The following is a 27,827-nucleotide window of genomic DNA, read 5'->3' as shown; positions in this document are numbered from 1 at the left end:
AGTTAATACTTTTTATCAGTATTGCAAGATATAAACTCATAATTCTGACTTTTTTCGCCTCACATTTCAGAGTTTACATCTGGCAGTTCTGTTAATTTCGTTTCTGCCATGGAATAAAAAAAAAAAAATTGCAATTTGTAATTGCAACTTTTATTTTATTTTATTTTGCAATTGTGAGCTCATATCTCTCGATTCTGATTTTTTTCATTTCCTGAGAATTGTTTACATCTTGTAAGTTTATTTCACAATTTTGTGTTTATACTATGCAGTTCTAAAAAACAGTTTTGTATTGTAAGATAAAATGTCGCAGTCACCTTTCTTTTTTATAATTTTATCCTTTTTTATTATTTATTTGAACCCTTTTTTATGTTTTTTTAAATTTATTTATCCTGTGCTGGAAACAGGCTTCCATAAAAATAAGAAAAAATTAATTTAAAACAAGATTATTTTTCTGACCCCATTGGCTGTATCTTTTTTCGTGTTTAATGCAAAACAAAATTGATGCTTTTCTCAGAATGCAAGATCTGATATAATTTTGCTTCTGAAGTAAACATATCTCGATTTAAGAATGTGTAGATATTTGTTTGGAAAACAAGGCCAAAATACTTAGGAAGTAGCTGATTTTCAATGACTAAGATTTAATGAGTGAAAATGAAATGCTGAGATGCTTCTTCTGTTGAGAGTTGAGAGCTCGGTCAGGCGTATTGCAGAACAGAACAGTGTCTGCTTAATTGTTCTGTCAAACTACTGAGGCCAGAAGGATGTGAGGATGAGGAAACGATGACATAAGTTTAATTTCGGGGTGAATTATTTCTTTAAAGGGCACATGCAGTGTTTTCTGACAGTATTGTGTGCTGCTGTCACCAAGTGGATAAAGCTGGTATGGTGAGATCTCTTCACGCACACACACACACACACACACACACACACACACACACACACACACACACACAGCGTGCTGTTGTGATTATGTTAGTATCCATGTTCTTGGGAACTGTCTGTTTAAGCGGGACAATCCTGGCAGACAGGGTTGGAGCGAGCGAGCGAGAAGGAAACCGGCTAACAAGTGTTCACATCACACCACCAGATGGAATCTATTAGCCGTCGCTGAGAATCAGAGCCGCATTGTAAGCGCTGAAGCACCTGGACTCCACTATGGGTCTCAATGAGGTCCTGTGTGTGTGTGAGAGACCGCCATCCAGATGTGAGCTGAAGCTTGCAGATGTTGAGATAGAATACGTGTCTTTATTTAGTATTTGTGTGTTTCTCCATAGGGAAAGCTGTTCTGCATTAGTCTTACGATCATGTAATCTCTTTACATCCGCACTGACAGCTGAGGGCTTGTGCTTTCTGTTTGCTCGTGATTCAAAGATGAATAGATACATGGTTTGTTCAATAAGTAAACACAGGCAGCAGCTTTCTGTGGTGTGTTGAACTTATGATACGGCATAAGAAAGAGGCCTTTGTTAGCCTGAAAACAGCCAAGCAGAGAGTAGAGTCCGTTTCATTTCTATAGCGCTTTTCACATCGTTTCAGCTTGACAAGAAACCGTGATATTGATGTTTGTAATATCTTAATGTCGCATTTAGCAGATTAAAGCTGGGCGACAATGTATATTTTGCTTACATCGCCTAATAAAAGCAATATATAAAAGAGGATAAAGCTGAAAATACTATAGAATTCAGATTTTTTTCTTATAATTATAATTCTTAAGTTTATATCTCTTAATTCTTCTCTTAATTGTGACTTTATATCTCTCAATTATTGTGAGGTAAAAATATTTTTTTTTTTTTTTGGGAAGGAAGAAAGGAAGGAAATATTTTTCTCAGAATTGCAAGATTAAAGACAGAAGTTTACATTCAAGTTCTGTTATACTGCACTGTTTTCTGTTCTCCTTTATCCTTCTTTCTAGTTAAAGCAATGATGGAATCAATACTTGCATGAGCGTAAAGTCCTTCGGTTTGTTGTTTCGAGGAACCAGGAGAATCCCAGCCCTCTTTTAAGGGATTTCTGGGAAGAGAAAGCGTTTACATTAGCGTGATTAGTTTTTGGTAATTAAGGTGAGCTGGCTGAGCATCACAGGGAAGCCACGTCAGATCATGTTTTCCATTCACCAAAGAACTAAAACTTTCCAAATGTTTTCCAAACATCAGAAACCCTCACCAAATGATAATAATGGACATTATAGACTGTTCAGTCAGCGGTGACTCTTGAAAAGCCATGTTTGCGAAGCATGACGTTAGTCAACCAAGAATTGCTGCCTTTTTTTTTTGTTACTGAAACCATAAACTTTCTCGGCCTGAACTTTATGCTGACTCCTGTCTCATATTTTTGTGATTTTTCCTGATTGGACAGGTATAAACAAGCTGAAGTGCTTCTGCTAACATTATTTCACCTTGGCTCTGCTTGTTTATTCAGAGTCTTGTTCTGACCTCCTCACGGCCTCAGAGCTCTAGGAGGTTTTTGGATGTATTTGTGCAGTTTCTGAAACTGTCTCTTTCTCCATCGTGAGCCGCAGAAGCCAGACAGGCAGTCAGACAGTCTTCTCTCTCTCTCTCTCTCTGCGCTCTGAAACAAAAGTCTGTTTGTTTTCCAGGGAGAGCCACTCTTCTGTTTCTTCCCTCTTTCCCAGCGCTCTTCTCCCAGTCAAAGCAGTCCTTGCATTCCCCAGTACCCACATACTCAAGTGAACTGTTAAAACCAGATGCTCAGAGGCTCTTCAAAGAAACGGGGACTGGTTTTTGCAGCTCCAGTGTAGGCAGCGTTTGAAGGTACAGAGCATATGTTGCTGACCGGATCCACTGAAGCCCACTGGCCCAGGCATGCAGTGTATAGAGTTTGGTGAATGTTGGGATCAGAGTTATTTTAGTAGCATTAAAAAACTATCATTGCTTTTGCTAATATTTTGAATTAGATTTTATTTTTCTACTGTCTATTTTACATTTTAATTTTTACTAGTTTTAGTAATTTTGTTGCACATTCATTCATTCATTCATGATATTTCTTACTTTTTATTTATTAGTTTTAGTTTTAATTTGTTATTTTTATATTTTCTCTTTAACGAGTTACTTTGTCATTTTGTTGTGCTTTTGTCATTTTGTTATTTATTTCTATATACTATTTATTATTTTTATTTAGTCTCAGTTATTTTTATATTTTCTATTTAACTAGTTACTTTTGTAATTTGTTGTGTTTTATTAATCTTTATAATTTTTTTTATTTATTTATTGGCTATATAATAGTTATGGTTTTTGTTCATTAGTTTTAGTTTATTTAGTTTCAGTTATTTTATGTTTTATATTTTCTCTTTAATTTTAATTAGTTTTAATGCATTTTTGTTTGTCTGTTTATCTATTTATATATCTAGATCTTTATTATTTTTTATTTAGTTTAGTCTTTATTATTTTTTAGTTTATTTAGTTTTAGTACTTAAACTTAAAATGAAAAATATTGCCATGGCAACTATAGCTAAAATAAAATGTTTCAAATATTCTTTTTAAATATTTATTTATTCATTCATTTTAGTGAACATTTATTGTATGCAAAGTATTTTTACTGGTTTATTTTTATTTAACTAACTAATGCTGGCTGGATAAGTGTGACATGAGTGAAGTCACTCCTCATCACGTTCAGCAGAGGAGGTGACGTGACCCTGGAGCTGTCAAAACATTTTACAACAAGTTTATATTATCTCTAGGGCTAAATGTGACGAACTCAGCTGGAATAACAGTCCCCCGCCTGCTTCTCTGCTGGAGGTGTTTCTCTCAAACCCTGAATCATACTAACATCAGTCCACATACTAATTATAATGAAGTGTCACAAACTCATTTTAATAGAAATAATCTTGTGCATGTTTTTTCTTCAAAGAAAGCAAGCCCATTTCCTCAGATGTGCTCATGAAAAAATGAAAACGATGAAGGTTAGAAGGCAAAGGGATTGTGAATAAATAATTTAACAGAATTAACATTTTTGCAAGATTTTAACACAAAGTGCGTCAGTGAATTGATTATTGTATTATCATATATTTAAAATTGTGTCCAAACAGTAAGACATCTGTCATTTAATATCAAGCCAGTATTGAATAATTTGTCTGGGAATCTTGTATGATTTATAGTTATTACATTACTGATGTCTGCACTGTTTAATTTCTAAACTAGTTGTTATTAGATATGCTTTAATACATTGACTAAATTTACAGTAAAAAAAAAAAAACAGCAACTGTGGTTGCCAGAATTTTACCGTAAAAATACGGTAGGTAACACACATGAAACTGAAATAACAGTTAATAATACTAAGAAACCGTTATTTCAACAACAACAGCAAAATAAATACATCAAATTTGAAATGTAATGCAGGGAATCCTGTGAATGTCAGTTTACGGTTATTCACCGTAAATTATACATTCTTTATCCACTTTCAAAAACAGTATACTACTGTAAAATTAAATGTAATGTCCAATGCAGTGTTTCACCATGTATAGTCGGGGAACTTACCGTTAACCATTTAACAGGTTTTTACTGAAGCATTTTTACAGTATTTTACCGTTAAATTCACTCATGGTCATTTTTTTAAACTAGTTGGATCTACTTGGTGATAAAGGCTGTTTGGTGAACATTTACAGCACACACAGTTTATGCTTAAGTCTTTTCATAAGCTGTAGCTGTTACTCTGAAGCATTGGCGTCGGCATTCGGGGTTTTTTGGAGCTGATCTAGTAGTGTTTGGAGTTATTTGTGTTAAACTGCGGCACTGTGTTTACTAGTCAAATGAGCGGGTTTAACCAAACTCACATGCTGACAGGAATCTGCAGTACAATGGACCTTTGCAAAAAATCATAAACAGCTCGTCAGCCAAGACCGAAACACTTCCAGCCTGATTTCTTGTTGAATTGAGATGGGCATCAACGTGGGACAGAAAATGTGGGCTCCTCACAGATGTCTTCTGTATCTGTTGGTTTTAATTATTTATTGAGACTTTCTTCCGTCAAACAGTGTAGCAAAAGTGAGCTGATTTCTCGACGGTCTGCATCTGTGTGGATGGATGTGCTTCTCCTGCTCTTTCTGATCTATAGGCTGTATGGTTATATTTATGTCTTCCCCCAGGTCGCTCTTGATGTTGTATATTGTGTCTCTTTGATGAAGCACAGCACATTAGTTTAATGAGTTGTGTTTCTTCATTTAATACTCATCTGAAAGGCTGACAGGAGTTTTATGGTTCAGTTCCTCACAATCATCTGCTCCAGGATGCTTCAGATGGTATATGATACTTAATGTTTGTTTGTTTATTAAATGGCGAGACCCACTCGGAGCAAGAACAAGTTGTAGCGGTGCAGACCCGGTGGGGTTACAAATGCACCACTGGCTCTGCACCCCTTTGCCTCAATTCTCTACTTCAGACTTATGTGCCTCCAGAAGCTTGCGTTCTGCAAGTGAACAACGCTTTATTGTTCATCCCAAAGAGGCACAAAATCACTTTCACAGACTTTTACATTAACTGTTCCCTCCTGGTGGAATGACCTGCACAACTCAATCCGAGCAGCTCAATCAAGAATCGGCTAAAAACACATCTCTTCCTTCTATACTTGACCTTCTAACACTAGCATTTTCTATTCTTTTTCTGTGCTATTGACCTGTTTTCTTTTTATTATAAAAAACAAGCAATAAAAAGAAACCTTGCTACGTGTACTGCCTTACGCTAACTGAGACTTGTCATAGCGCTTGCGTATCATTGCTGTTTTGTTGTTTTGATTTATTCTATTGTCCTCATTTGTAAGTCGCTTTGGATAAAAGCAACTGCTAAATGACTAAATGTAAATTAGGCTTTGGTTTTAGATTTTATACCTAAATATATTACGTATAAAATGAAAAAAAAAAAAATAATAATAATAGTCTGCCAAATCAGGGTTTGACCTGATTTAATGAATTATAAACTCTGACAAAATGTTATCGTGCATTTTGCTTCATTAATCAATTTATTAATTAAGTTATATATTTATTTTTGAGAACAATTACATAAATATACATATAAGTCTGTCAAATCCATGAATTTGTTTTAATGAATTGATTCTGTTTCTGATTCAATTCGTTTCAAGTTCATTCTTGAAATACAGTATTTCATTAATTAATTTGAATGTTTTAGTAAAAATATGTAGTTAAATATTGCTTTTTAAAAACGCTTTGTTTGTTTGTTTTTATGCATTTATTTTTTTAGAACTATATAATATATTATGTATAAAATCCAAAGGCTGTCAAATCCAGATTTGACCTGAATTAATTAATGATGTATCATGCATTTTTCATCTTGATTGATTGATTGATTGATTGATTTCTATTTATTTATTTGAGGACTGTTAGATAAAATAGATCAAATGTAAAATCAAGATCAGAGTTTACTGCATGTACACATGTCTCAAGAACTTCTTGTTCTTCTTCATGTGAAATGCTTTTGAAGCTAAGATTAGTGCCGTCTGACATGTACATTTTTTGCATGATTTGAGTTAAATATATGATACTGTTTTTTCAGAGTTTATCATTGTTTTGACATGTTTGTTGCCTGGATAGAAATTGGCTGATTTGCCTTTAGGAGACTTTGGTGCAAACATGCAATTATGGATGAAGGTCGAGCCCTCCTCAAACAAATGAAGCCTGCATTTGCTGTATGATTCATTTTAATAATGCTTTTGAAATCACCCATACAAGACTTGATGTATGCAACACTAACGACTTGAATATAATCTTCTAATAAGCACATCTGTGCATTTCAGCATCTTTTTCTCCATGCTCTTCTCATATGTTCTGCATTGTTTTCCACATGCGTTCAGATGAATTGCTTTCAGAATAATAAACAACACTAATGTCCCGATCATTCGTCTCCAGCGTCTCTCTGCTCCTCAACATCACACATTATGTTGCTTTTGACTAAACGAGTAGCTGTTTCTGAAAACTCATTTTGTGTGTTGTGATTTTTGAGATTAAATGGAGTCTGGAAATCTTCATCGCGATTCATATGTCTGTGTCACAGCTTCAAAATGTTCCCACTGTTTGCTGAATACTGTCTCTTTCTCATCTCGTCCACATGTCTTTTTTGCACAAATGCATCAATTTGTCAGTGATGGATGCTACATATTTCTTTCCATTTCTTCTGTATGTCTCCAAATGTATATTTTTTGCTTTAGTTGCAGTAAAGCACCACTAACGCTGGGCTGAAACCGATCATAATTTCTCATCTGCTGAATTCAGTGAACAGATCGGTCAGAAATGCTGCTAAACAAACATTGTTTTTGTGGATTTGGGTTGGTAGGTTTGTGATGGACCTGTTTCTTGTTTCCTTTCCCCCCAAATCCATCAGGAATAAGTCGGCTAGAGCTTGTTTTTTTGTCTGATATTTCCCATCTTGTAGTTGATGTATTATTTAGGATGTTGTTGCTTGAAATTTTTTGTCTGAGGGGTAAAAACGCCCACTGTGTTTACTAGCTAAATTAAAAACAACTGTTGAGTTTAAGGATCATATCAAGATTGTATCACAGGTTAATAAGAGATATGTGTGTAATTAAAATAATAATACATTAATGAGCTTTAAATGCTCATGAATTAAAAAATAACCATTTTAACCCATTAATTGCATTACTTTGTTATGCAAAATTATATCATTTACATTTTACAATTTGAATGATCGCTTATTCTAAATTGGATTGGATTTGGATTGGATTCAATTTATTGTCATTGCACATGTAGGTACAAGGCAACGAAATGCAATAAAGAAGAAGAATACAGCACAACATGAGGAAAGAAAGGAGAAAAAAAAATAATACAGTGTGAGAACGAACAAAAAACCTCAGCATAGAGCACAATCAATACAGGACAACTTGCAGGAGGATGATAGTGATCCAGTACAGACGAACGGCCATCCGGTCTGCAGCCATTACAGCTCCAACACAGACCCGTTTATCAAACCGGCGGGAAACAAGAAAAAAAATAAATAATAATAATTAAATTAAATCTATTATTATTATTATTATAAATGCATAAATTGGCTTATGAGTATAAGAATCAAGATCATAATTTAAATGTAATTTAATAATTTAAGTGCAATTTTAAAAACACAATAATACATTAATGATATTTAAATTTTCATGAATTACATTAATTTCACGTTTTTTATTTTTATTTATAACGTTCATAACATTATTATTTATATTTTACAATTTGAACAATCTCTTATTTTTCTAATGATCAATATCTTGCAGATTTTACAAGTGGTATAAATGTCTTTGTCTAGAAAGAAAATTGAGTGTCCATTATGATATCTAGCTAAATCTAACACAACTAAAGAGAAATAAGTGACATGGGTGTGATTTAAAATTATTATTATTGTTATTTTATTTTTAAATAATGAGCTTTACATGCTCATGAATTATTCAATAAACATTTTAACCCATGAATTAAATAAATTTAATGATCTGTATTTTTTTTCTAATGAATAACATTGGCTTTTTAAGTAGTTTTTGTGTGCTAAAAGTTCAGTCTACGCTTCAAAATGTACTGTATATGCAAGCTGTGAAAATATTTAGTGAAAATGTGATGTAGTGAGAAAAGAAAGCAGGAGAGAGAGAGAGAGAGAGAGAGAGAGAGCGGGGTGAGGGCTGGACTGATGGCTCTCTATCTAAATGTTATTCTCTGCAGTCCTCAAAGAGCACATTGTGCTTTGAATCTCAAAAACATAGGGCCCCTGTTCTCCGGCTCTCTGTCTCTCATCCATCTCTCTCCCTCTTTCTCCACATCCCTCCATTTCCTCCACCCCACCCTGCTTTCCTGCGTTTTCATTTTGCCGTCTCTCATCTCTCTCACATGATAAGCGCTTTAAGAAACCTTAAGGGATTGGAAGAATTCATTTCTCTCAACCACTTGTTTATTGAGTTTTGGCAGAATTGTCAGGCTCTTCAACCTTCCTTGCCCTCTTATTATTTGTTTGTCTGTTTTTTTTTTCCTTGAAGGTAAAGCATGTTGATGGCATTTGATTAGTTGACCATAATCAAAGAATCACAATCATTACCAACATGAATGCCTCGTGTACATAAATGTGCAAATTTTCCCTAAAAATCAGTGCTGAACGTACATCTGGGTGTCCTCAGAACAGTGAAGGTTTTTCTGTGAGCAAATGCTGTTAATCAGAGTTTGGACGTCATTCAGGTTAGGTTTAGCAGGACTTGGCTCCACACTACAGGTGTGTGTGTGTGTGTGTGTGTTGCATGAAATACGTCCCACAATCCAACTTTCTGTCTGGCTTCTTCAGAGACGCACCTGCCATTCTCAAAGCTGCTTTTATAACAGCTAACAGTTTGAGAGAGGAAACCGTGAGATTCTGCATTACAGTGCTGGAACTTTGAGGTATAAAATGGGACAGAATGTGTCTGTATAATAGTTCAGCCTTAATTGTTCACATTCATTTTCCCTCATGTAGCTGAAGTACAAGGTTTCTTGAGCTTTTTTACTTGGAACTTCAAAATAAGTACTGCAATTGTACATACTAAACAAGTACTTACATACACACACACACACACATATACACTGCTGCTCAAAAGTTTGGGATCAGTAAGATTTTTAATGTTTTTTAAGGGAGTCTCTTCTGCTCTTCAAGGCTGTATTTATTCGATCAAAAAGACAGAAAAAACAGTAATATTGTGAAATATTATTGCAATTTCTAATATTGGTTTCCTATTTTAATATCTTACTGAAAAATCTTACTGATCCCAAACTTTTGAGCGGCAGTATACATACTGTACATGCACTCACTTCCGGTTGAAAGTTTGGAAAAAATAATATTTTTAATGTTTCAACAGTTCTTTTAAATTGTCATTTAAAATGTGATTGTAAAAATCTATTTTAAAAACATTTTAAAATGGCAATTATTTCAGTCTTCTGAGCAGTAGTGTGTGAAATATATTAATTCAAGCAAACAAATAAATAAATGCAATTTATTGTACTTCATGCTTATAAAAATACTTTATTCTTCCAATACCAAAATCAACCATTAAATCAATAAATTAATTCAATTTTAAGTGTGATTTAAATTGAATTCCAGTTTATACTTGTATACTTCATGCTTATACAAATACTTATATATTCATACATATATTCATCCAATAACAATAAATAATTAATACATATATAATGCGATGATTTACATTTTAAATGCAATTTATAATTACTGTATGTACTAATGAGTATTCTTACTCATGCATATACAAATACTTATGCAGATTTGTAGGTTTTGGTCTTTCTGTCTTTGGGTAGATACTGTAGATGCTGTACATACAGTATAAGATGTCGGTGTGGTGGCATTGCCATCTTTTAAAGAGACTGGTTCAGCAAAGCAAAGCTCTGGTCTGTGCCGCCTTTGAAACAAACTAATGGCAAATGACAAGCCAGTACAAACATTGTGATCACCATCTTACACTCGCCAGTAAAACTTTGCATTAATGTCCATGCAGTGCAGAGCAACAAGAAAATAATATCTTAATTTTTAGAAAAAACTATCTAGAGTCTTTTACTGACTTTTAGAGTATTAGAATATGCATTTTCTCATGATTTTAAAAATCGTCCATCTGAAGGCTTAAATTCTTGAATATTTAATGATTTAATGCTTGTTAAATTTTGCTTAAATTCTTGAATATTTAATGCTTCTTCCACTTTTGACTGAAGGCCATTTTGACTGAAATTTCCTCAGTTTATCTGGTAATTATCTCACATTGATATCAATGCTACTTTTTTAATATTGTTAAAATTTGCTTAAATTCTTCAATATTTAATTAAAAAAGATAAAGAATGATTGATTGATTGATTGATTGATTGATTGATTGATTGATTGATTGACTTAAAGGCCATTTTGACAATCTTGAATATTTAATGAATAATTAAATAAATAAATATATATATATATATATATATATATATATACACTCACCTAAAGGATTATTAGGAACACCATACTAATACTGTGTTTGACCCCCTTTCGCCTTCAGAACTGCCTTAATTCTACGTGGCATTGATTCAACAAGGTGCTGAAAGCATTCTTTAGAAATGTTGGTCCATATTGATAGGATAGCATCTTGCAGTTGATGGAGATTTGTGGGATGCACATCCCGGGCACGAAGCTCCCGTTCCACCACATCCCAAAGATGCTCTATTGGGTTGAGATCTGGTGACTGTGGGGGCCATTTTAGTACAGTGAACTCATTGTCATGTTCAAGAAACCAATTTGAAATGATTCGAGCTTTGTGACATGGTGCATTATCCTGCTGGAAGTAGCCATCAGAGGATGGGTACATGGTGGTCATAAAGGGATGGACATGGTCAGAAACAATGCTCAGGTAGGCCGTGGCATTTAAACGATGCCCAATTGGCACTAAGGGGCCTAAAGTGTGCCAAAAACACATCCCCCACACCATTACACCACCACCACCAGCCTGCACAGTGGTAACAAGGCATGATGGATCCATGTTTTCATTCTGTTTACGCCAAATTCTGACTCTACCATCTGAATGTCTCAACAGAAATCGAGACTCATCAGACCAGGCAACATTTTTCCAGTCTTCAACCGTCCAATTTTGGTGAGCTCGTGCAAATTGTAGCCTCTTTTTCCTATTTGTAGTGGAGATGAGTGGTACCCGGTGGGGTCTTCTGCTGTTGTAGCCCATCCGCCTCAAGGTTGTGCGTGTTGTGGCTTCACAAATGCTTTGCTGCATACCTCGGTTGTAACGAGTGGTTATTTCAGTCAAAGTTGCTCTTCTATCAGCTTGAATCAGTCGGCCCATTCTCCTCTGACCTCTAGCATCAACAAGGCATTTTTGCCCACAGGACTGCCGCATACTGGATGTTTTTCCCTTTTCACACCATTCTTTGTAAACCCTAGAAATGGTTGTGCGTGAAAATCCCAGTAACTGAGCAGATTGTGAAATACTCAGACCGGCCCGTCTGGCACCAACAACCATGCCACGCTCAAAATTGCTTAAATCACCTTTCTTTCCCATTCTGACATTCAGTTTGGAGTTCAGGAGATTGTCTTGACCAGGACCACACCCCTAAATGCATTGAAGCAACTGCCATGTGATTGGTTGATTAGGTAATTGCATTAATGAGAAATTGAACAGGTGTTCCTAATAATCCTTTAGGTGAGTGTATATCACACACATCAAGACATTTATAAATATGATTAAAAGATGAATATGAGACAAAACTACAGAATGTCACATTTTATTATTGGGTAATTCTACTCATAGATGTTTTACCAGCTAAGAAGTTCAGCACTTTTAGAGTTTCATCCCTCTATCTGATGAGAGCATACGTATTGGAACAGTTGCCTCACAGAATGACACACACAAACCAGGATGAAGATGAGGGAACCGACTTTGAGAGAAAAGCAAGCAATTTGGATGCTAAAAGAAAAGAGGAAGTCAATTAGAGCTATAGCAAAAACAAAGGGCATGGAGAAATCAAGAGTTTGGAAACCACCAGCAACCAACAACGACCTGATCGGCTGAGAAAACAACAGTAGTTGATGACAGACAAATCATAAAAGCTGTGAAAATGAACCCTAAAAGACGTGTCTGTAAAATCACCAACAACTTCCAGAAAGCTGGGGTGATGCTCTGACAATCTACTGTCCTCAGGAGACTTTGACACAGAATTACAGATGCTACACAGCAAGATGCAAACCTCTGACCAGCACCACAAATAGAAAGACAAGAATAGAGTTTGCAAAACAGTGAGCCAGAAGAGTTTTGGAACTGTGTTTATGGACCGATGAGACAAAGATGAACCTTTATCTGAGTGATGGGAAAGCAAAAATGTGGAGAAAACAAGGGAACTGCAAATGATCCCAAGCATACAGCCTCATCTGTAAAGCATGGTGGAGGTGGTGTCATGGCATGGGCATGCATGACTGTCTCTGGAAACCCAAAACACCCTGCCAGTTCAGTCAAGGAATTTATAAGAGCAAAGAAATGGAAAGTCTTAGATTGCCCAAGTCAATCTCCAGATTTAAATCTGATTGAACATGAATTTCACCAGCTGAAGAGGAGAGTAAAGGCAGAAACTCCCCAAAACAAGCAACAATTGGAATTGGCTTCATTAAAGGCTGGGAAAACCAAGAGTCTGGTGATGTCTATGGGTCATAGACTCACTACTGTGATTGTGTGCAAGGGATCTGCAACTAAATAATAGCTTTTAATCTTTAATATCTACCATATGTTCAACTGTCCCAATACTTATGCTCACATCAATGAGTGGGATGAACTCTAAAAGTGCTGTTCTTTTTATTTGGTAAAACATGTATGTGTTGAAACGGCTAATAATAAAATGTGAAATTCTGTAGTTTTGTCTCATATTATTTATATCACATATAGTGTTATTTATTCTATTAACCTTTAGGAACCAATATTTAGCGTAACCTTTTATGAAAGAGAATATAAATTTATTTACATAGGACTGTAAAATGCAATAAATAATTGACTGGGTTGAATGTTTCAGCACTGCTCAGTGAAGCATTGCTTTGAGCCAGTAGACCACACAGCCCGATCGATTGCGGCAAAACAGAGGTTGTTATAAAATGTTTGTAGGTATATTTTCCCACAGTTGTGAGTGAAAAGCAGCGGGTGCGCTGGGTACGCAGGTCATAGGTCGCTGGAAAGCCATAGTGATTGGTGCAGATGGTTTAGGGGATTTTCCCTCATTTTGCCCAGATCCCCATGCTCTTCCCAACACACAGATGCCCATTCAGGGCAGACCCCCATGGATGGAGGGGGGGCACCAAAGGCCCTTTGTGCCCAGAGAGGAGCTCTGTGGTCAGACACTGGAGCCACTGTCTTCCCCTCTCAATGGAGGCTTCTTCATGCTTTTGCAATAACGCTGGAATGTTTCCCTTTATGCTTTTTTTGTTTGTTTTAATACAGACGTCAGCCCAGACACACACTGTATCACAAAACCACATCCCGCTTCGTTTCCTTTTGCTCTTGAGCTCGTATACCGAGCTAAGAAAGGGACGTGTTGGAATGGCATTGTACGTTTTGAGATCTCCACCCTGTTTTACTGCTGAGAGCTTGCGGTTACTGAAGCCTGTCCTTAGAGGTGGGTGAAAAGACTCATAGAAATAAACCTGCCTCAGAGGAATGAAATATGCCAGAGAAGAATTCCTGGGGATGGGAAAACATGTTTCTGAAATGGTGAGAAGGGCTGTTGTTTCCACACTGTGTGAACATTAGGCCGTGGACTCTTCAGTTGGGTGAGCGAGTTCGCTTCGCCCTTCTCCAAAAAACTCCCCTTGGTTTTCTCTTCAGTCTTTCATTATTGCCACACCACAGTTTCTCCTGTCCTCTCATCCGTTCTTCCTCTCTTAAGTCAACATGCAGTGGAAAATCACTTTTTAAACACACATCTACTTTTTAAATGCATCTCATAGATCTTATCGTGAACGATTCATCCATGCAAAATCCATGCATCCATAAAAAATCAACCTCAAAATGTTTATTAAAAATGTCATAGTTTCTGCACTGCCAATCAAAACTTACACATACTGAATTTATATTTCTCCTGATTGAAAAACCTTTCACTGTAAAAAAAAAAAAAAAAATTACATTTACGGTAAAAAAAAATGGCAGCTGTGGTTGTCAGAATTGTACTGTAAAAAATATGGTAGCAACATTTTAAGTTACGGTTTTAACTTAAATTTACATTTAAATACCATAATTTCATTAACTGATATAAAGTTAATATACCAACATATCGAGGTACTGAAATTACCTTTGTAATACACTGATAACCACCAAAAGCAGGTGATGATGAGAAAGTCACATGATGAACCAAAGCCCATCACAAGCAGCTTTTAAATATTAACATTTGTTGAAGGTGCACAGTGTCATTCACACAAACACTAAACATCATCATGGTAACACACAAGAAACATAGTTATTTCAACAACAAAAAACATCAAATTTGAAATGTAACGCATTGAATTCTGGCAATGTCAATTTACGGTTATTCACTGTAAGTTAAATGTTCTTTTTCATTTCCAAAATCAGTATACTACCGTAAAATTACATGTAATGTCCAATACAGTTTTTCGCCGTATATAGTAGGGCAACTTACCGTTAACCATTTAACAGGTTTTTACTGTAGCATTTTTTACAGTCTTTTACCGTTAATTTCACAGTCATTTTGTACAGTGTTGATCTAAAGTTTTAAATTCATGAATATTTACATTTTAAATAAATAAATAAAATATATAGAAAATGCATTTATTCATTTTTTATTATGTTTTTTGAAAGATCATTTTGCGTGAAATTTCTTCTCTTTATCTTATTTCACATTGAGATCAATGCTACCTCAAAATCTCATAACTCGATCTTCTGGTGAAACGTCACTTCTTTCTGATGACATATGCAGGACTTCTCCAATCATTTCGTTTGATTAAACCCTGCGCCTTTCTCCCTCCATCCAATCAACAACTTATGTACAGAACCGAGTCCCCACCTTACTTTTTATTTTTTTCCTAACAATGAGTCAGATGTATATCACAATATCTGCTGATCTGCTGCTATGTCTGCTGCATTGCATGTTATAGCCCCGCCCACCATGAAATCTCATGAAATCCCACTCCACATAGCTTATAATTTTATGTATGTTCTGGTTGGCTGAGATTGTGTCATGTTGCATTTTCATGTTCAGTGTGGACAGACTGAAATCTTTAATTGCATTGCATCAAATGTTCTGCTTGTATGTTCATGCATTCTTGTATTCTTGTAGCTCAAACAGTATAGCTTGACCTTAAGGTCATGGGTTTGATTTCCAGTAAATTTCCACTAATGAAAATGTAAATAAATGTTTGAATCAGGACTTTTTCATCCTGTAATTGCAAAGATTGGTACACATGGATTGCAGGATTTTGTTTCAAACTTGACTTTCTTCTGTGCAACAGAGTGTTTTGAGTCATTTACTCATCGCTCCTTTGCATACAATTACAATGAATGAGGACCGGGGTTTACAAGCAGGAGGTTGAAGCACCTGAACGCTTGAAGTGAACGCTGATAACACGCTGGAAGGTCTCCCTCCTCTTTAGCCCGGAGGACAAGACGTCCTTGATTTCCAACAAGAATGTCAAATATGGACTCGTCTGACCATAGAACACTTTTCCACTTTGAAACAGTCCATTTTAAATGAGCCTTGGCCCACAGGACACGATGGCGCTTCTAGACCATGTTCACATATGGCTTCCTTTTTGCATGATAGAGCTTTAGTTGGCATCTGCAGATGGCACGGCGGATTGTGTTCACCGACATTGGTTTCTGGAAGTATTCCTGAGCCCATTTAGTAATGTCAATGACAGAATGATGCCGATGAGTGATGCAGTGTCGTCTGAGGGCCCGAAGACCACGGGCATCCAACAAAGGTCTTCGGCCTTGTCGCTTACGCACAGAGATTTCTCCAGTTTCTCTGAATCTTTTGATGATGTTATGCACTGTAAATGGCAATGGCAATGGCAATGGCAATTTTATTTATATAGCACTATTTACTACAACCAAGGTTGACCAATGTGCTTTACAATAAAAATAAACTAAAAACAGCAAATAACAAGGAAGTAATACATCATAATATACAAATGATGAGATTTGCAAAGCCTTTGCAATTTGACGTTGAGGAACGTTGTTTTTAAAGTATTCCACAATCTTTTTACGCACTCTTTCACAGATTGGAGAGCCTCTGCCCATCTTTACTTCTGAGAGACCATGCTTCTCTAAGACAAAAACAAATAGACATGTTCTTCAAAATGTACAAAAAAAGTATGAATTAGATTGTACAAATTAGCCAGCAATTTGCCAAAATGGAACTACAGTAATTGGGAACTGCCATGAGATTGTGTTATAGGAACAGACAAAAATTTACAGTACTGCATCAGATGACTTGGAAGAAGAGCCATTTGTCCATGTTTAGGAGTTTGACAGTCCTAGTCCTCATTCATGTGCATTACATTAAATGTAAATGAAGTCTGCTTCAGAATACTTGGAAGAACCACCATAATTAGACCACTTTAATACTATTTTAATGGTCTTTTTTATTTTTTAGTCCTAGTTGTTATTCACATGCATTCCGTTGAAAAGAACGGCCAGAATGTTCAAGTTGTATGAACAAGATTTTATGAATTCATGCAAATTAGCCAACAATTTGCCATAAAGTAAAATAGTTAGAAATTGCCATGAGATTGTTATGAAGGAACAGTCCAAAATGTACAGTATTGCTTCAGAAGACTTAGAAGAAGAGTCATTTGTATCACTTTAATAATAGTTTAATGGTGTTTTTTGTCATTTTGGAGCTTGAAGGTCCTAGTTCTCCTTCATGCACATTCATTTTTGTTGCATTACTTTGGTTCTGTGTATTGGTTCTCTTCAGTCTTTCCCTCAAACTCTCCAGCATTACACAGGCGCTGTAAGCCTTTCCGTGACTAGCTGTCATTAATCTGACTTCTCTGGGGGCAGTACCTTGAGCGCATGCCAGTGCACATCGTACAGCAGGAGAGATTGAAGAAGGCAGTGAAAGAGTGTTGGGCCGGTGGAGAGGGGGAGTCAAAACAGAGCAGCTTTTCTTGCTTTGTGAGCACAGGCTCCGGGAGGTTCCGGGAACTTCTAGAAGCCGCTCGCATTACGATGCGGAGAAGTGCAGGCCAAACAAACAGAGCTGCTTATCAGTTGTGCGGCAGAGACCACCCTCAGACTGCCTCGGGAGAGAAACCAGCTCCCAGCGCCTTCCCACAAATCTAAACCATCCTCATAATGAAGTGTTGTTCTTACGCTCTCGTTGCTGACACACTCGTGAGCCGTTTTACAGTCAGCGTCTTGGCTTGTGCGAGAAACTCTCACGCAGGATTATCCAAACACAACAACGTGATTCCAGATGTAGCTCGTGCCCTGTCCATAACCTGCTTTTCTCATGGTCTTGTGGTACGACACACCCGTATGTTGTGCTTCAGAAAGCCTTCGTCTGGAGAGCTTTAGTCAGCAGTCGTTTCTCCAGCCTGGCACGGTCAACGCCGTTAAATCTCTCACTGAGATCACGTGTGAAGTTAAGAGAGTTGAAAAGATCTGCGTGTGCTCACTGTTGGGAACTGATTTAGCGATAATGTCTGTTTCTTTCAGAAATCTGGCTATTGACATTGGCATTCAGAATAACAGATTGTATGAAAATCTTTGAATGAGGATGTTGGAGAAACAGACCAAAATTGACAGCATTTGTGACCCTGGAGCACAAAAGCAGTCATGAGTAACACAGGTATATTTGTAGCAATAGCCAACAAAACATTGTATGGATCAAAATTATACATTTTTCTTGTATGCCAAAAATCATTAGGATATTATGTTCCATGAAGATATTTTGTAAATTTCCCACTGTAAATATATCAAAACTTATTTTTTTGATTAGTAATATGCATTGTTAAGAACTTCATTTGGACAACTTTAAAGGAGATTTTCTCAATATTTAGATTTTTTTGCTCCCTCAGATTCCAGATTTTCAAATAGTCGTATCTCAGCCAAATATTGTCCTATCATAACAAGCTTATTTATTCAGCTTTCAGATTATGTATAAATCCCAATTTCAAAAAATGTACCCTTATGACTGGTTTTGTGGTCCAGGGTCATATTTCTTCAGAAGATTTGGAAAAAGAGCCATTTGGACCACATTAATAATAGCTTAATGGTGCTCTTTTGATATTTTGGAGCTTGGAAGTTTTAGTCCTCATTCACATGCATTATGTTGAAGGGCCAGAATGTTCTTCAAGATTCAAATTAGCCACTAATAAAATAGTTATGAATTGCCATGATCATTTGAAGGAACAGACAAAAATGTACAGTTTTGCTTCAGAAGACTCAGAAGCAGAGTCATTTGGACCACTTTGATACCGATCTGCCAAAAAGGAAAGTAGTTGCAAAAAAGATCTGCGTGTGCTGACGGTTGGGAACTGATTTAGTGATAATGTCTGTTTCTTTCAGAAATCTGGCTATTGGCATTGGCATTCAGAACTTTCCAGAAGGCCTTGCTGTGAGTCTCCCGTTGCGGGGTTCTGGGGTGTCCACATGGCGATCCTTTTGGTGAGTCCAGACAGATACACATTCACAACATTCACATCCAAAACCTAGTGAGCTGCCTGCATGGGTGCCGTTTTAAGGTGTTATTTGCACTTCCAGGCTGCTCTGAACAGTTTAGAGACTGTAATTTGGACAAACATTTGCAGATAAGGTGCTCCTAGATGCACCGTGCCAAGATCAGTGGAAAAAAATAATCACAAAATAAAAATGTTATATTCTTTTTATTACTTATAAGTTACCAATTTAAATAAGCTATTTTTTGAGTCCAGTCTATTTGATAAAATATCAGGCCTAATAGAATAAAATAGGCCTAATCTGTTTGATTAAATCAGCTTTATTTAGTGTAAAATGTACCTTTGTAAAAGTTACATTTAAAGCTGTCACCTGTGAGGTTCGTTTCACTTCGGATTAGTGGTTGACAGATATGGATTTTTTTGGATGACCGATGCCGGAATTTGCAAGTTTGCAAGGTTCATGGATTTAAATATTCATTACATATTCAAAGACTCACTTAAAGTATAAAATTGCCTATTTGTTAAATGCCAAAAATGTGTGAGAAAGTATCATAGTATTTGCTAGTAATTACTAATAATTACTGTTCAAGTCCCGCTTCCCACATTTATCAACCAATCAGGATAAAAAACTAACTAAATAAATAAAAATTACTGTTTAAGTCTTGCTTCTGACACATATTGGCCAAACAGAAAAAGGTTATTAAAACAAACAAACAAACAAATATGACTGTTTATATCCTGCTTCTGACACTTATTGGCTAAACCGAAAACTTAATTTTAAATAATAAAAAAATAAAAATACTGTTTAAGTCCTGCTTCCAACACTGAAAAAAACTTCATAGAAAGAAAGAAAGAAAAAGATTACTGTTCAAGTGACAGATATCTGACAGATATTGTCCAAACAGAAAAATGTAATTACAAACAAATAAATAAATATATATTATTATATAAATACTGTTTAAGTACTGCTTCTCACACTTATTGGCCAAACAAATAAAATAAAATAAAATAAATAAATAACTACAATTTATGTCATGCATATGTCACATATTGTCCAAAATAAATAAATAACGTAATTTAAATAAATAAATATAATAAATGTAAAAAAATGTAATAAAAAGCCAAATTTCGGCCAGTATATCAGCCTTATATATTGGTCAGCTACTAGTAAGGATGCTGTCTTAGAAGGAAGCTGCTTATGGACCAAGGCCACAGTCACAAACATTTATTATGGTCTATTTGTCTTAATTTATTCCTAATATGTCCTGTTGATTTCAGAGTTCAGAGCGCTGCAGTGTTTTATGCGTGTCTCTGCCTCACAGGTACGGGCAGCTGAGCGGGATGGTGGAGCCTCTGGCGGGGTTGCTAGGGGCCGTTGCCGTGGTGCTGGCGGAGCCGTTGCTACCCTACGCTCTGGCCTTCGCTGCAGGAGCCATGGTGTATGTGGTGGTTGATGACATCATTCCTGAAGCCCAAGTCAGGTGAGCAGCGGCACAGTGAAAGCGTTCAAGCCTGCAGATGCTCACACACCACTGAATGTGTGTGTTTCTTTACAGCGGGAACGGGAAACTGGCCTCATGGATGTCCATTCTGGGCTTCATCGTCATGATGTCACTGGATGTGGGGCTTGGCTGAGCCTTTTCATTGGTCGAATCTTTGAATGTCAGCTTTACTGCACTGAAAAAAGTGACCAAATCAGCCTTTCTTCTCAGTGTATAGGTTTATTGATCAATGGAATATTTTTCTACTTAATGTATTTTATGTAATTTGTTTGCTATTTTATTTGTTTTATATGGAAGCCTGTTTCTGCCACTGGTTAGAAATAAAAGGTAGTTGCAACTTTTTATCTCAAAATTATAAAAATTCTTTTTTTTGGAGAAAAAAAGTCAGAATTGTAAGATATAAACTCGCAATTGTGCAAAAAAAAAAAAAGTAAATTGTGAGCTATAAAGTCACAATTTGGAGAAATTAAAGTCGCAACTCTTAGGAATAAAGTTGTAATTGTAAAAAAATTGTCTTTGTCTCTCAAAATTGGACTTTATAACTCACAATGGTGAGTTTTTGTCTCAATTCTGAGAAAAGAAGTCAGAATTACTAGAAAAAGATTGTGAGATATGAACTAGAAAAATTGTGAGATCACAATTTTTGGAGAAATAAAAGTTGCAATTCTGAGAAAGTCATAATTACAAGAAAAAAAAATCCAGAATTGTGAGACAATCATCTTTTCTTATTTTTTTATTCAATGGCGGAAAACAAGCTTCCATAGTTTTATGAATGACTCACGGACCACATTTATTTAGACAGGGCGGAAAGATTAATTGCAAAATACTTGAAAAATTATTCAAACTTGAATGAGTGACTTGAGGGGTTGTGTGTGTGTGTGTGTGTGTAGGTGAGTGTTTCCCATCATTAATTTAAAGACCATATGTTCTAGATATTGTTGGGCACTCATTTGAATGAAAGGCAATGATGTCTAAGTAAATTGGATGTTTTTGAACTAGTCTTTCCAGTCAGCTGTTTGCTTTCAAGTTATGAAATTAAGTTGTCATTTTATGGACAATGTTATGTTTTTTTTTTTTTAATTGCTGATGATTACAGATATGCAGCAAGACTATGAATAGGGGAAATGTAAGGTAAAATTCACGTGTAAATGATGTAAAATGATTACTGTACAACCCATTTGTGTTGATTTGTTCTGCACTGTGTGTGAAAGACATGGGAATGTTTCATTTCACTGCTCAAACAGGGAGAAAGAAGTAATAAACTGATTTTCACACTGCTGTTGTTTTGAGGCTAACTGATGTCTTCTGGCACAGATTGTTAGTGTAAGTGTAATTTAATGTTTTCATCTGCTGTGCCATTAACAGTCCTATCAAGCTGCTTCCTTCGGTTTATGCTCTATGCTCTATGCATGCATGGACTTACATCAGTGTTCATAAAAGACTGCAAGCTAAAAAATTTGAAGAGCAACAGCTGCAATAACTCTTATCAGGAAATACTTTACATATCATAAAGAGTAGCTAAAAAAACTGCAAAAAAAAAGTATATATTTCATTAAATGGTATGCCAAAGATGTTTGCGTTCCCTCGCAAAACTAGAGAATGCAAAACTTTGCGAGAGAACGCAAAAGATTTGAAAAATATGTTTTCACCCACCCCGAAATCTTTCCACCACCATGAGCTCTGGGCTCCGTACAAACTAGCTCTGAAAACTTTGTTTTTTTCCCCACCCTTTTTCTTTTTTAAATATTATATTTATTTTAATATTAATTGCTAAAATGCTAGATAAAATGACACAAATCTGTCCCAAAGGTTGGTAACATGTTTAGAAAAACAGCAGCTTCAAGAACAGCATATATAATTTGTATAAACATGCTGAGGTTGACATTTGGACATTTTCTGGATGATAATCCGACTCTGCTTTGTACTCTGTATTCATGGAAAGTGCCAATGAAGTAGGAAGTGTTTCAGTCAAAATAGTATATGAACTATGAAGGAGATGTGGAGGAAACCCAATGTTTTGCCCTTGAAGTGGCCATTAATCTTGTGGTTTCCTCTTGCAAAGTGGCTAATATACAACAGCATGTTACTCCTGTGCATTCATGCTAAATCTTGTCCATGGTGGAAGTTGTACACTGCACATAGAGTTATATTCAGCCCGTCTGAACTTCCGTCTGAATCTCATTTTTGTCCTCCACCGCATAGCTTCAGCCGTTTGTTCAAACTGCAGATTTACTTCGTCGTCCATCACTTTGTTGCATTATCCTGCAGGACGACCAAAGAAACTGAATGTCAGATTCCCATATACCAGCTGAATATGCTTCTCCATAAGCTTCTTACCGAGCTCAGCCAGCTGGAGCGCATATTTATAGTTCAGACAATGCATTGTGGCAGCAGTTTGATGTGATCCGCAATGGATTCAATTTCAGCCTCTAAACTTTCTGATTATACCGAGGTGGATAAGAAGGTTACAATCAATACTTCATCACATTAGAAGCCTTGCTTAAAAGATTTCATTGTTGATCCCTAAGTCTTTGAATAAGAGGGAGACCGACCAACTGCTTGCACCGAGCTGCCCTTCATCTGTCTTTTGTTGAGTCAATAGAGCTCTGTTCTGACTGTTAACTCCAGGCTGGAGCTGGTTATTGCAATTAACAAAACTGACTCTGTCTTGAAAGTTACATCAGTTTTATTAATGAACCGCACTGAGTTTGTCATGTCAATTAAACCACTTACAATAGAAAGCCAAAAAAAGGTTCATTTTGAATAAATGGCACACAACAAATGTTTATGATTCGTGGCGTTCTCATCACCCTGACCCAGATCATGAAGAAAGAGGTCTTTCTTTTGTGTTTTTCACATAACCTGGAATAGTTGGCTGCAGTCATATGAGCTGTGGCACTGAAGTGGTTTTGGTTATGGCATGTGTGAAGGAATGTGTTGGGGTTAAACAGAGAAACGGCTCACAATGTCTTTGTGTTTGGTATTCGGCCTCCCGGTCACACAGTAATGCAGCTTGGACGAGCTCACCAACCAAGAATTATGTGTGGGTGAGCGCGTATTATTCAATAAATCATTGCTTTTGACCACATATGCACTAATTCTAACAAATTGATTTCGCTATATAGTTTCACTAAATCTGAACATATAATAAATCCTAAATATGCAGCCATACATCTGAATAACAAAGTCAAAGCTCTTTTAGTGTAATTGTACAAACATCCTCCTTCAGCTGGTGCTTCACGTGTCGTTTAGCTGTCAAATGTTACTTATTTATATCAAGTAAACGTCAGAATAACTGCAGCCATATTTCCAGATGAACTCTTACTGGACCGAAGCAGCTCCGTTTTACTTGATTCTCCATCAATCTTTTTTTTTAATTTTTTTTATAAAAATCAGTGCGTCTCAAATCTGATCATCAGGATCTTTTGAGGAGCATTTATTTCCAGAAGCTTTACTTTCTCTGTTCCTCAGCGGAGGAATGATCTTCATCTCATCTTCTGAGGAGCGTTTATTTCTTCATCTCTCAATCAGCTTTGCATTGGATTATATTTTTGGATCATTTCAATCTCATCTTTCTAAGACATATTATTGGAGATATAGAGCGACAACTGATTTACATGCATTTTATGTATCTACTTTTTGTCCATATAAATATCAGAATCTGCACCAAATTGCATGTTTTAGTTCAGTTTGAGCCTCTGAATAAAAATGAGGTGTTTTTCCCACCATATTCTCACTATATTAGATTATATGAGGCATAAAATAATGTATCAAATATGATACAAAGCATAAAACACATATGCAAACTTTTTATTTATTAATATTGAAAAAAAATATTTTGTTTAAAGGTTCCATAAAATGTTGCATAATTTTTTTTTTTAATATCTGAGTATTATTTCATACAGGGTTTTATATGGGTTTTCTAATGTAATGGTTTTATATGCTGTAACTGCATATACATATTTTATTTTACTAAAAATTTTTTTTTTTTAATCTTTAACATTTTCTAATTTTATTATTTTTCTTTATTTTATTTTACTATTTCTTTTCAATGATGCTATGATGCTTAGGTTCAAATTCCATGTAGTCTCTAAATTAATCTGGCCTCATAAAAAACTGCATCCAAAATATTACAATGCACTTTGAAAATATTGGTTAATATATGTTAATGCATCATTAATATTAGGCATACCGACAGTAGATGAGATATTATATAGCCTTAATAGTATATAGCATATATGAAAGAATAAAAAATAAAATAAAAAATGTTTGGGGCAAACTACAACTCCCATGATGCAGCAGCGGTGCTCTGAGCGCGTGTGCGCGCCTGTGGAATGAAGGGCGCACTTGTTGAGTTTGGGAACTTTCAGAGGCTTGAACTTCTCACTTTGGACGCAGCGGAGCTCTCTCATTATCATTATCATCAGGCAACATGGATTCCTGCTGACTTTTCACTTCTAGGACTATGTTTTTCTTTGTCGAAGTGTATGTTGATTGTCTTTAGTGTTTTACGCGTCAGACGCGCTCCGTTAGAGCGCGCAGGAGGAGGAATAAATAACATTACTGCGAGGATGAAGAAGACGTGCCTTTAGTCGATTAATATCTATAGGAGAGTTCATGTTTGGTGGAGAGAGATGGGACGCTTTACTGAAGGACGTGTCGTGTCGCTATGGGACGTTTATGGACTATCTTCGGACTTTAAATGAGACTGGAGTCTAAAGAGACTGGAGACTGGAGAACATCGCTGCTCTCAAGGTAAGAGCATTATTGCATCTTAAAAGACATGCTAGAAAAAGGCTACAGTATTATAAACACTGCTGACTGTCACACTGAAGCCTCACTTTGACTTTATTCTTCAGTGGCTCAGATGAAATAACCTGTGTGTGCTGTAGTGGACTGATGTGATGCACCTGCGCAAACTGCCCTCAAATCATTATTATTTCCCCACCTGTGGTATATGATAGAGGTGTTTGCACGGCATATGATTTATATATTTTACTTAAAGAAATGCAAAACTTTTTTGATGATGATGATGGTGACGATGATGCTTATTATTATTGTTATTATTATTAAGTTGAGTCAGGATTTTAAAAAAAAAATTGTACCTTAAAAATGAGGGAATTTAAGGGGGAAAGCATTGTATTGGTATACTTTTTGTTCTCAAGAAAAGCATTTGAGTGGATATGAGATCAGTTTTATGGGTCAGGCATAAAAGTTTATATTTCTGACAAGGGACAAGATCATTTTGTGTAGCTAATTTGATTCTCAAAAACTTGTTTATATATTAGTACCTCAAATTAAAGAAGATACGTTTGTCTCTCTGTAAGCCAGTAAACAAAGCAAAAACCACTGCCACTAAATATGTAAATACAGAAACTTTAATGGCCACTTCCATTCTGGACAGTTGCCCTGGAATTGGAAGAAGGACTTCTGGACTGATACAGAAAGCACATCTACATCTTCAGCAGTCTGTTACAGGCCACTGATTGGCTGGCAGAAAGTGCATCAATCCTTTGATTGGTGTAGTCAGAGAAACTGTTCATTCAGTCTGATTGGATGAGAGACCAGAAGCATTAAAGTTCAAGTGTAGGGCAGCAGATCCACCTGATTGAGCTCTGCTGGTCTCTGCTGGTCTCTTTCAGTGGTGCAGTCACTAGTCCTGGATTTTAAGCCGATCCTTCACCAGTCTGTTTGTCTCCATCTGCTGGTAGTTTGCTAGCACTTGCACTGTTTTATTTTTTTCTCTATTTCACTCCTCATTGGGGTTGAATGGGCATATATTGTGTGAGTTAAGGGTATATTGTTGCCAGAAATGTGGTGAATATGTGACAATGACAGTGTTTAATTTGATCCATTGTAGAGTCATAAATCAACATTTGACTGTTTATATATATATATATATATATATATATATATATATATATATATATATATATATTAGTTTGTTTATTGTGTTCCATAGCTCTGCTTGGCCATATGCACTTTTCATTATTGCTTATGCAATCCTTACGTGAAGTATTTGCTCTCATTATTTTAGTGCACATAAGATTATTAATCGTGAGGATTTTCTTGAACTAATGCTCCCAGAAGATGCTGAACATCATTAAAATAGTTAATTGTTCTAAAAGTCTCCACTGAGGTCAAAACATCAGGACTGCGGCAGTGCTGTGGGCTTATAATGAAAGTAATGACTCGCACTGTTTGAAACTGATACTGGTCATTAGGGCAGTGTTTTATAGGCTAATATGGATTGTGTTTCTACGCAGGGTTTGGAGTCTTTTCAAATATGAATCGGTCTGATAGTTTGGTTAATATTTTCCATGTGGACTCTTTTAAATATTTTGAAAAGCTTCATATTTCTTAGTCCTGTGAGCTTCCCTTACTTTGAATGAGACCTGGAGTGTCCACTCAAACCAAGTAACCAGTTAAACCTCTTCAACCAGCTCCACTAAACCATTGTTATCTCAACTGTGTCTTGTATGGCTGTATTTGAGACAGCACATTACTACTCATGCTGTGTGTTTAGTTTGCAGCTGTGACAGATGAACCAGAAATAATATTAGCCACAATTGTTGACATATCCTTCTTAGCTCATTTTTGGATTGAAATTTTGAGACAATTTGCACAAATTTAAATACAAAATAGCTGTTTTAATAATGAGATGAATTTTTATATTTTTTGGAATTTTTATGGGAATTTCCCCCCACATTTCTACACTTAAAGTTGTTCCCAGTCTGGCAAAAAGCTTATAAATATCTCAGTATGCTATATTACTACCAAATATTGACTTCAATCTTTTATTTCAACTTGTTTTTTTAAATTAGCACAGGTTTTGTATTTCTTTTTGGAACCAGGGGCCTGTTTCATAAATCAAGTTTACCAAATTAGCCAGGCTTATTTCAGTTCAGTTCAAACCGTGCATTAGGACGATATAGACACACGTCCTCTTTCAGGCAGATTCAAAACCTGCGCTAACTGAAAGAATGCAAAGATCGAATGTAATATTTGGTCATAATATAGCAGAATGAGAGGTTTCCACATGCTGGGCGGTCATTATTGATTAAATCAAGGATTTTCAGCACAACGCAAGGGTTAAACATGCAACCAAACGATGCCATAATTTCAAATGCAATAAAAACTGGAAGGAAAAAAAAAAGAAATCTGAAAATGTATTTTTCTGCCA

At 35.9% G+C, this 27,827-nt stretch overlaps 1 protein-coding gene and 1 long non-coding RNA gene across 4 annotated transcripts in view; both read left to right on the top strand.

Annotated features, from left to right (window-relative positions):
* Positions 1-21,922, top strand: part of slc39a11 (solute carrier family 39, member 11) — a 113,440-nt gene extending 91,518 nt beyond the window's left edge. For all 3 annotated transcript variants that reach the window (XM_079389452.1, XM_079389450.1, XM_079389451.1), the window contains exons 8-10: positions 19,033-19,131; positions 20,465-20,623; positions 20,699-21,922. In XM_079389452.1, the coding sequence (XP_079245578.1) occupies positions 19,033-19,131; positions 20,465-20,623; positions 20,699-20,777 (337 nt within the window). In that variant the 3' untranslated portion in view covers positions 20,778-21,922. The remainder of the gene's footprint in view (positions 1-19,032; positions 19,132-20,464; positions 20,624-20,698) is intronic.
* Positions 21,923-24,955: 3,033 nt separating this feature from the next.
* The window catches only part of LOC306852543, a 65,652-nt gene continuing 62,780 nt past the window's right edge, over positions 24,956-27,827 (top strand). The window contains exon 1 of the long non-coding RNA XR_013782626.1: positions 24,956-25,399. This is a non-coding gene — a long non-coding RNA (uncharacterized lncRNA). The remainder of the gene's footprint in view (positions 25,400-27,827) is intronic.

The sequence above is a fragment of the Barbus barbus genome (genome assembly GCF_936440315.1).
Source record: "Barbus barbus genome assembly, chromosome: 32".
In the NCBI taxonomy this organism is placed as follows: domain Eukaryota; kingdom Metazoa; phylum Chordata; class Actinopteri; order Cypriniformes; family Cyprinidae; genus Barbus; species Barbus barbus.
Note: the sequence above shows the minus strand (reverse complement) of the source record. Positions and strands in the feature narration are given on the sequence as shown.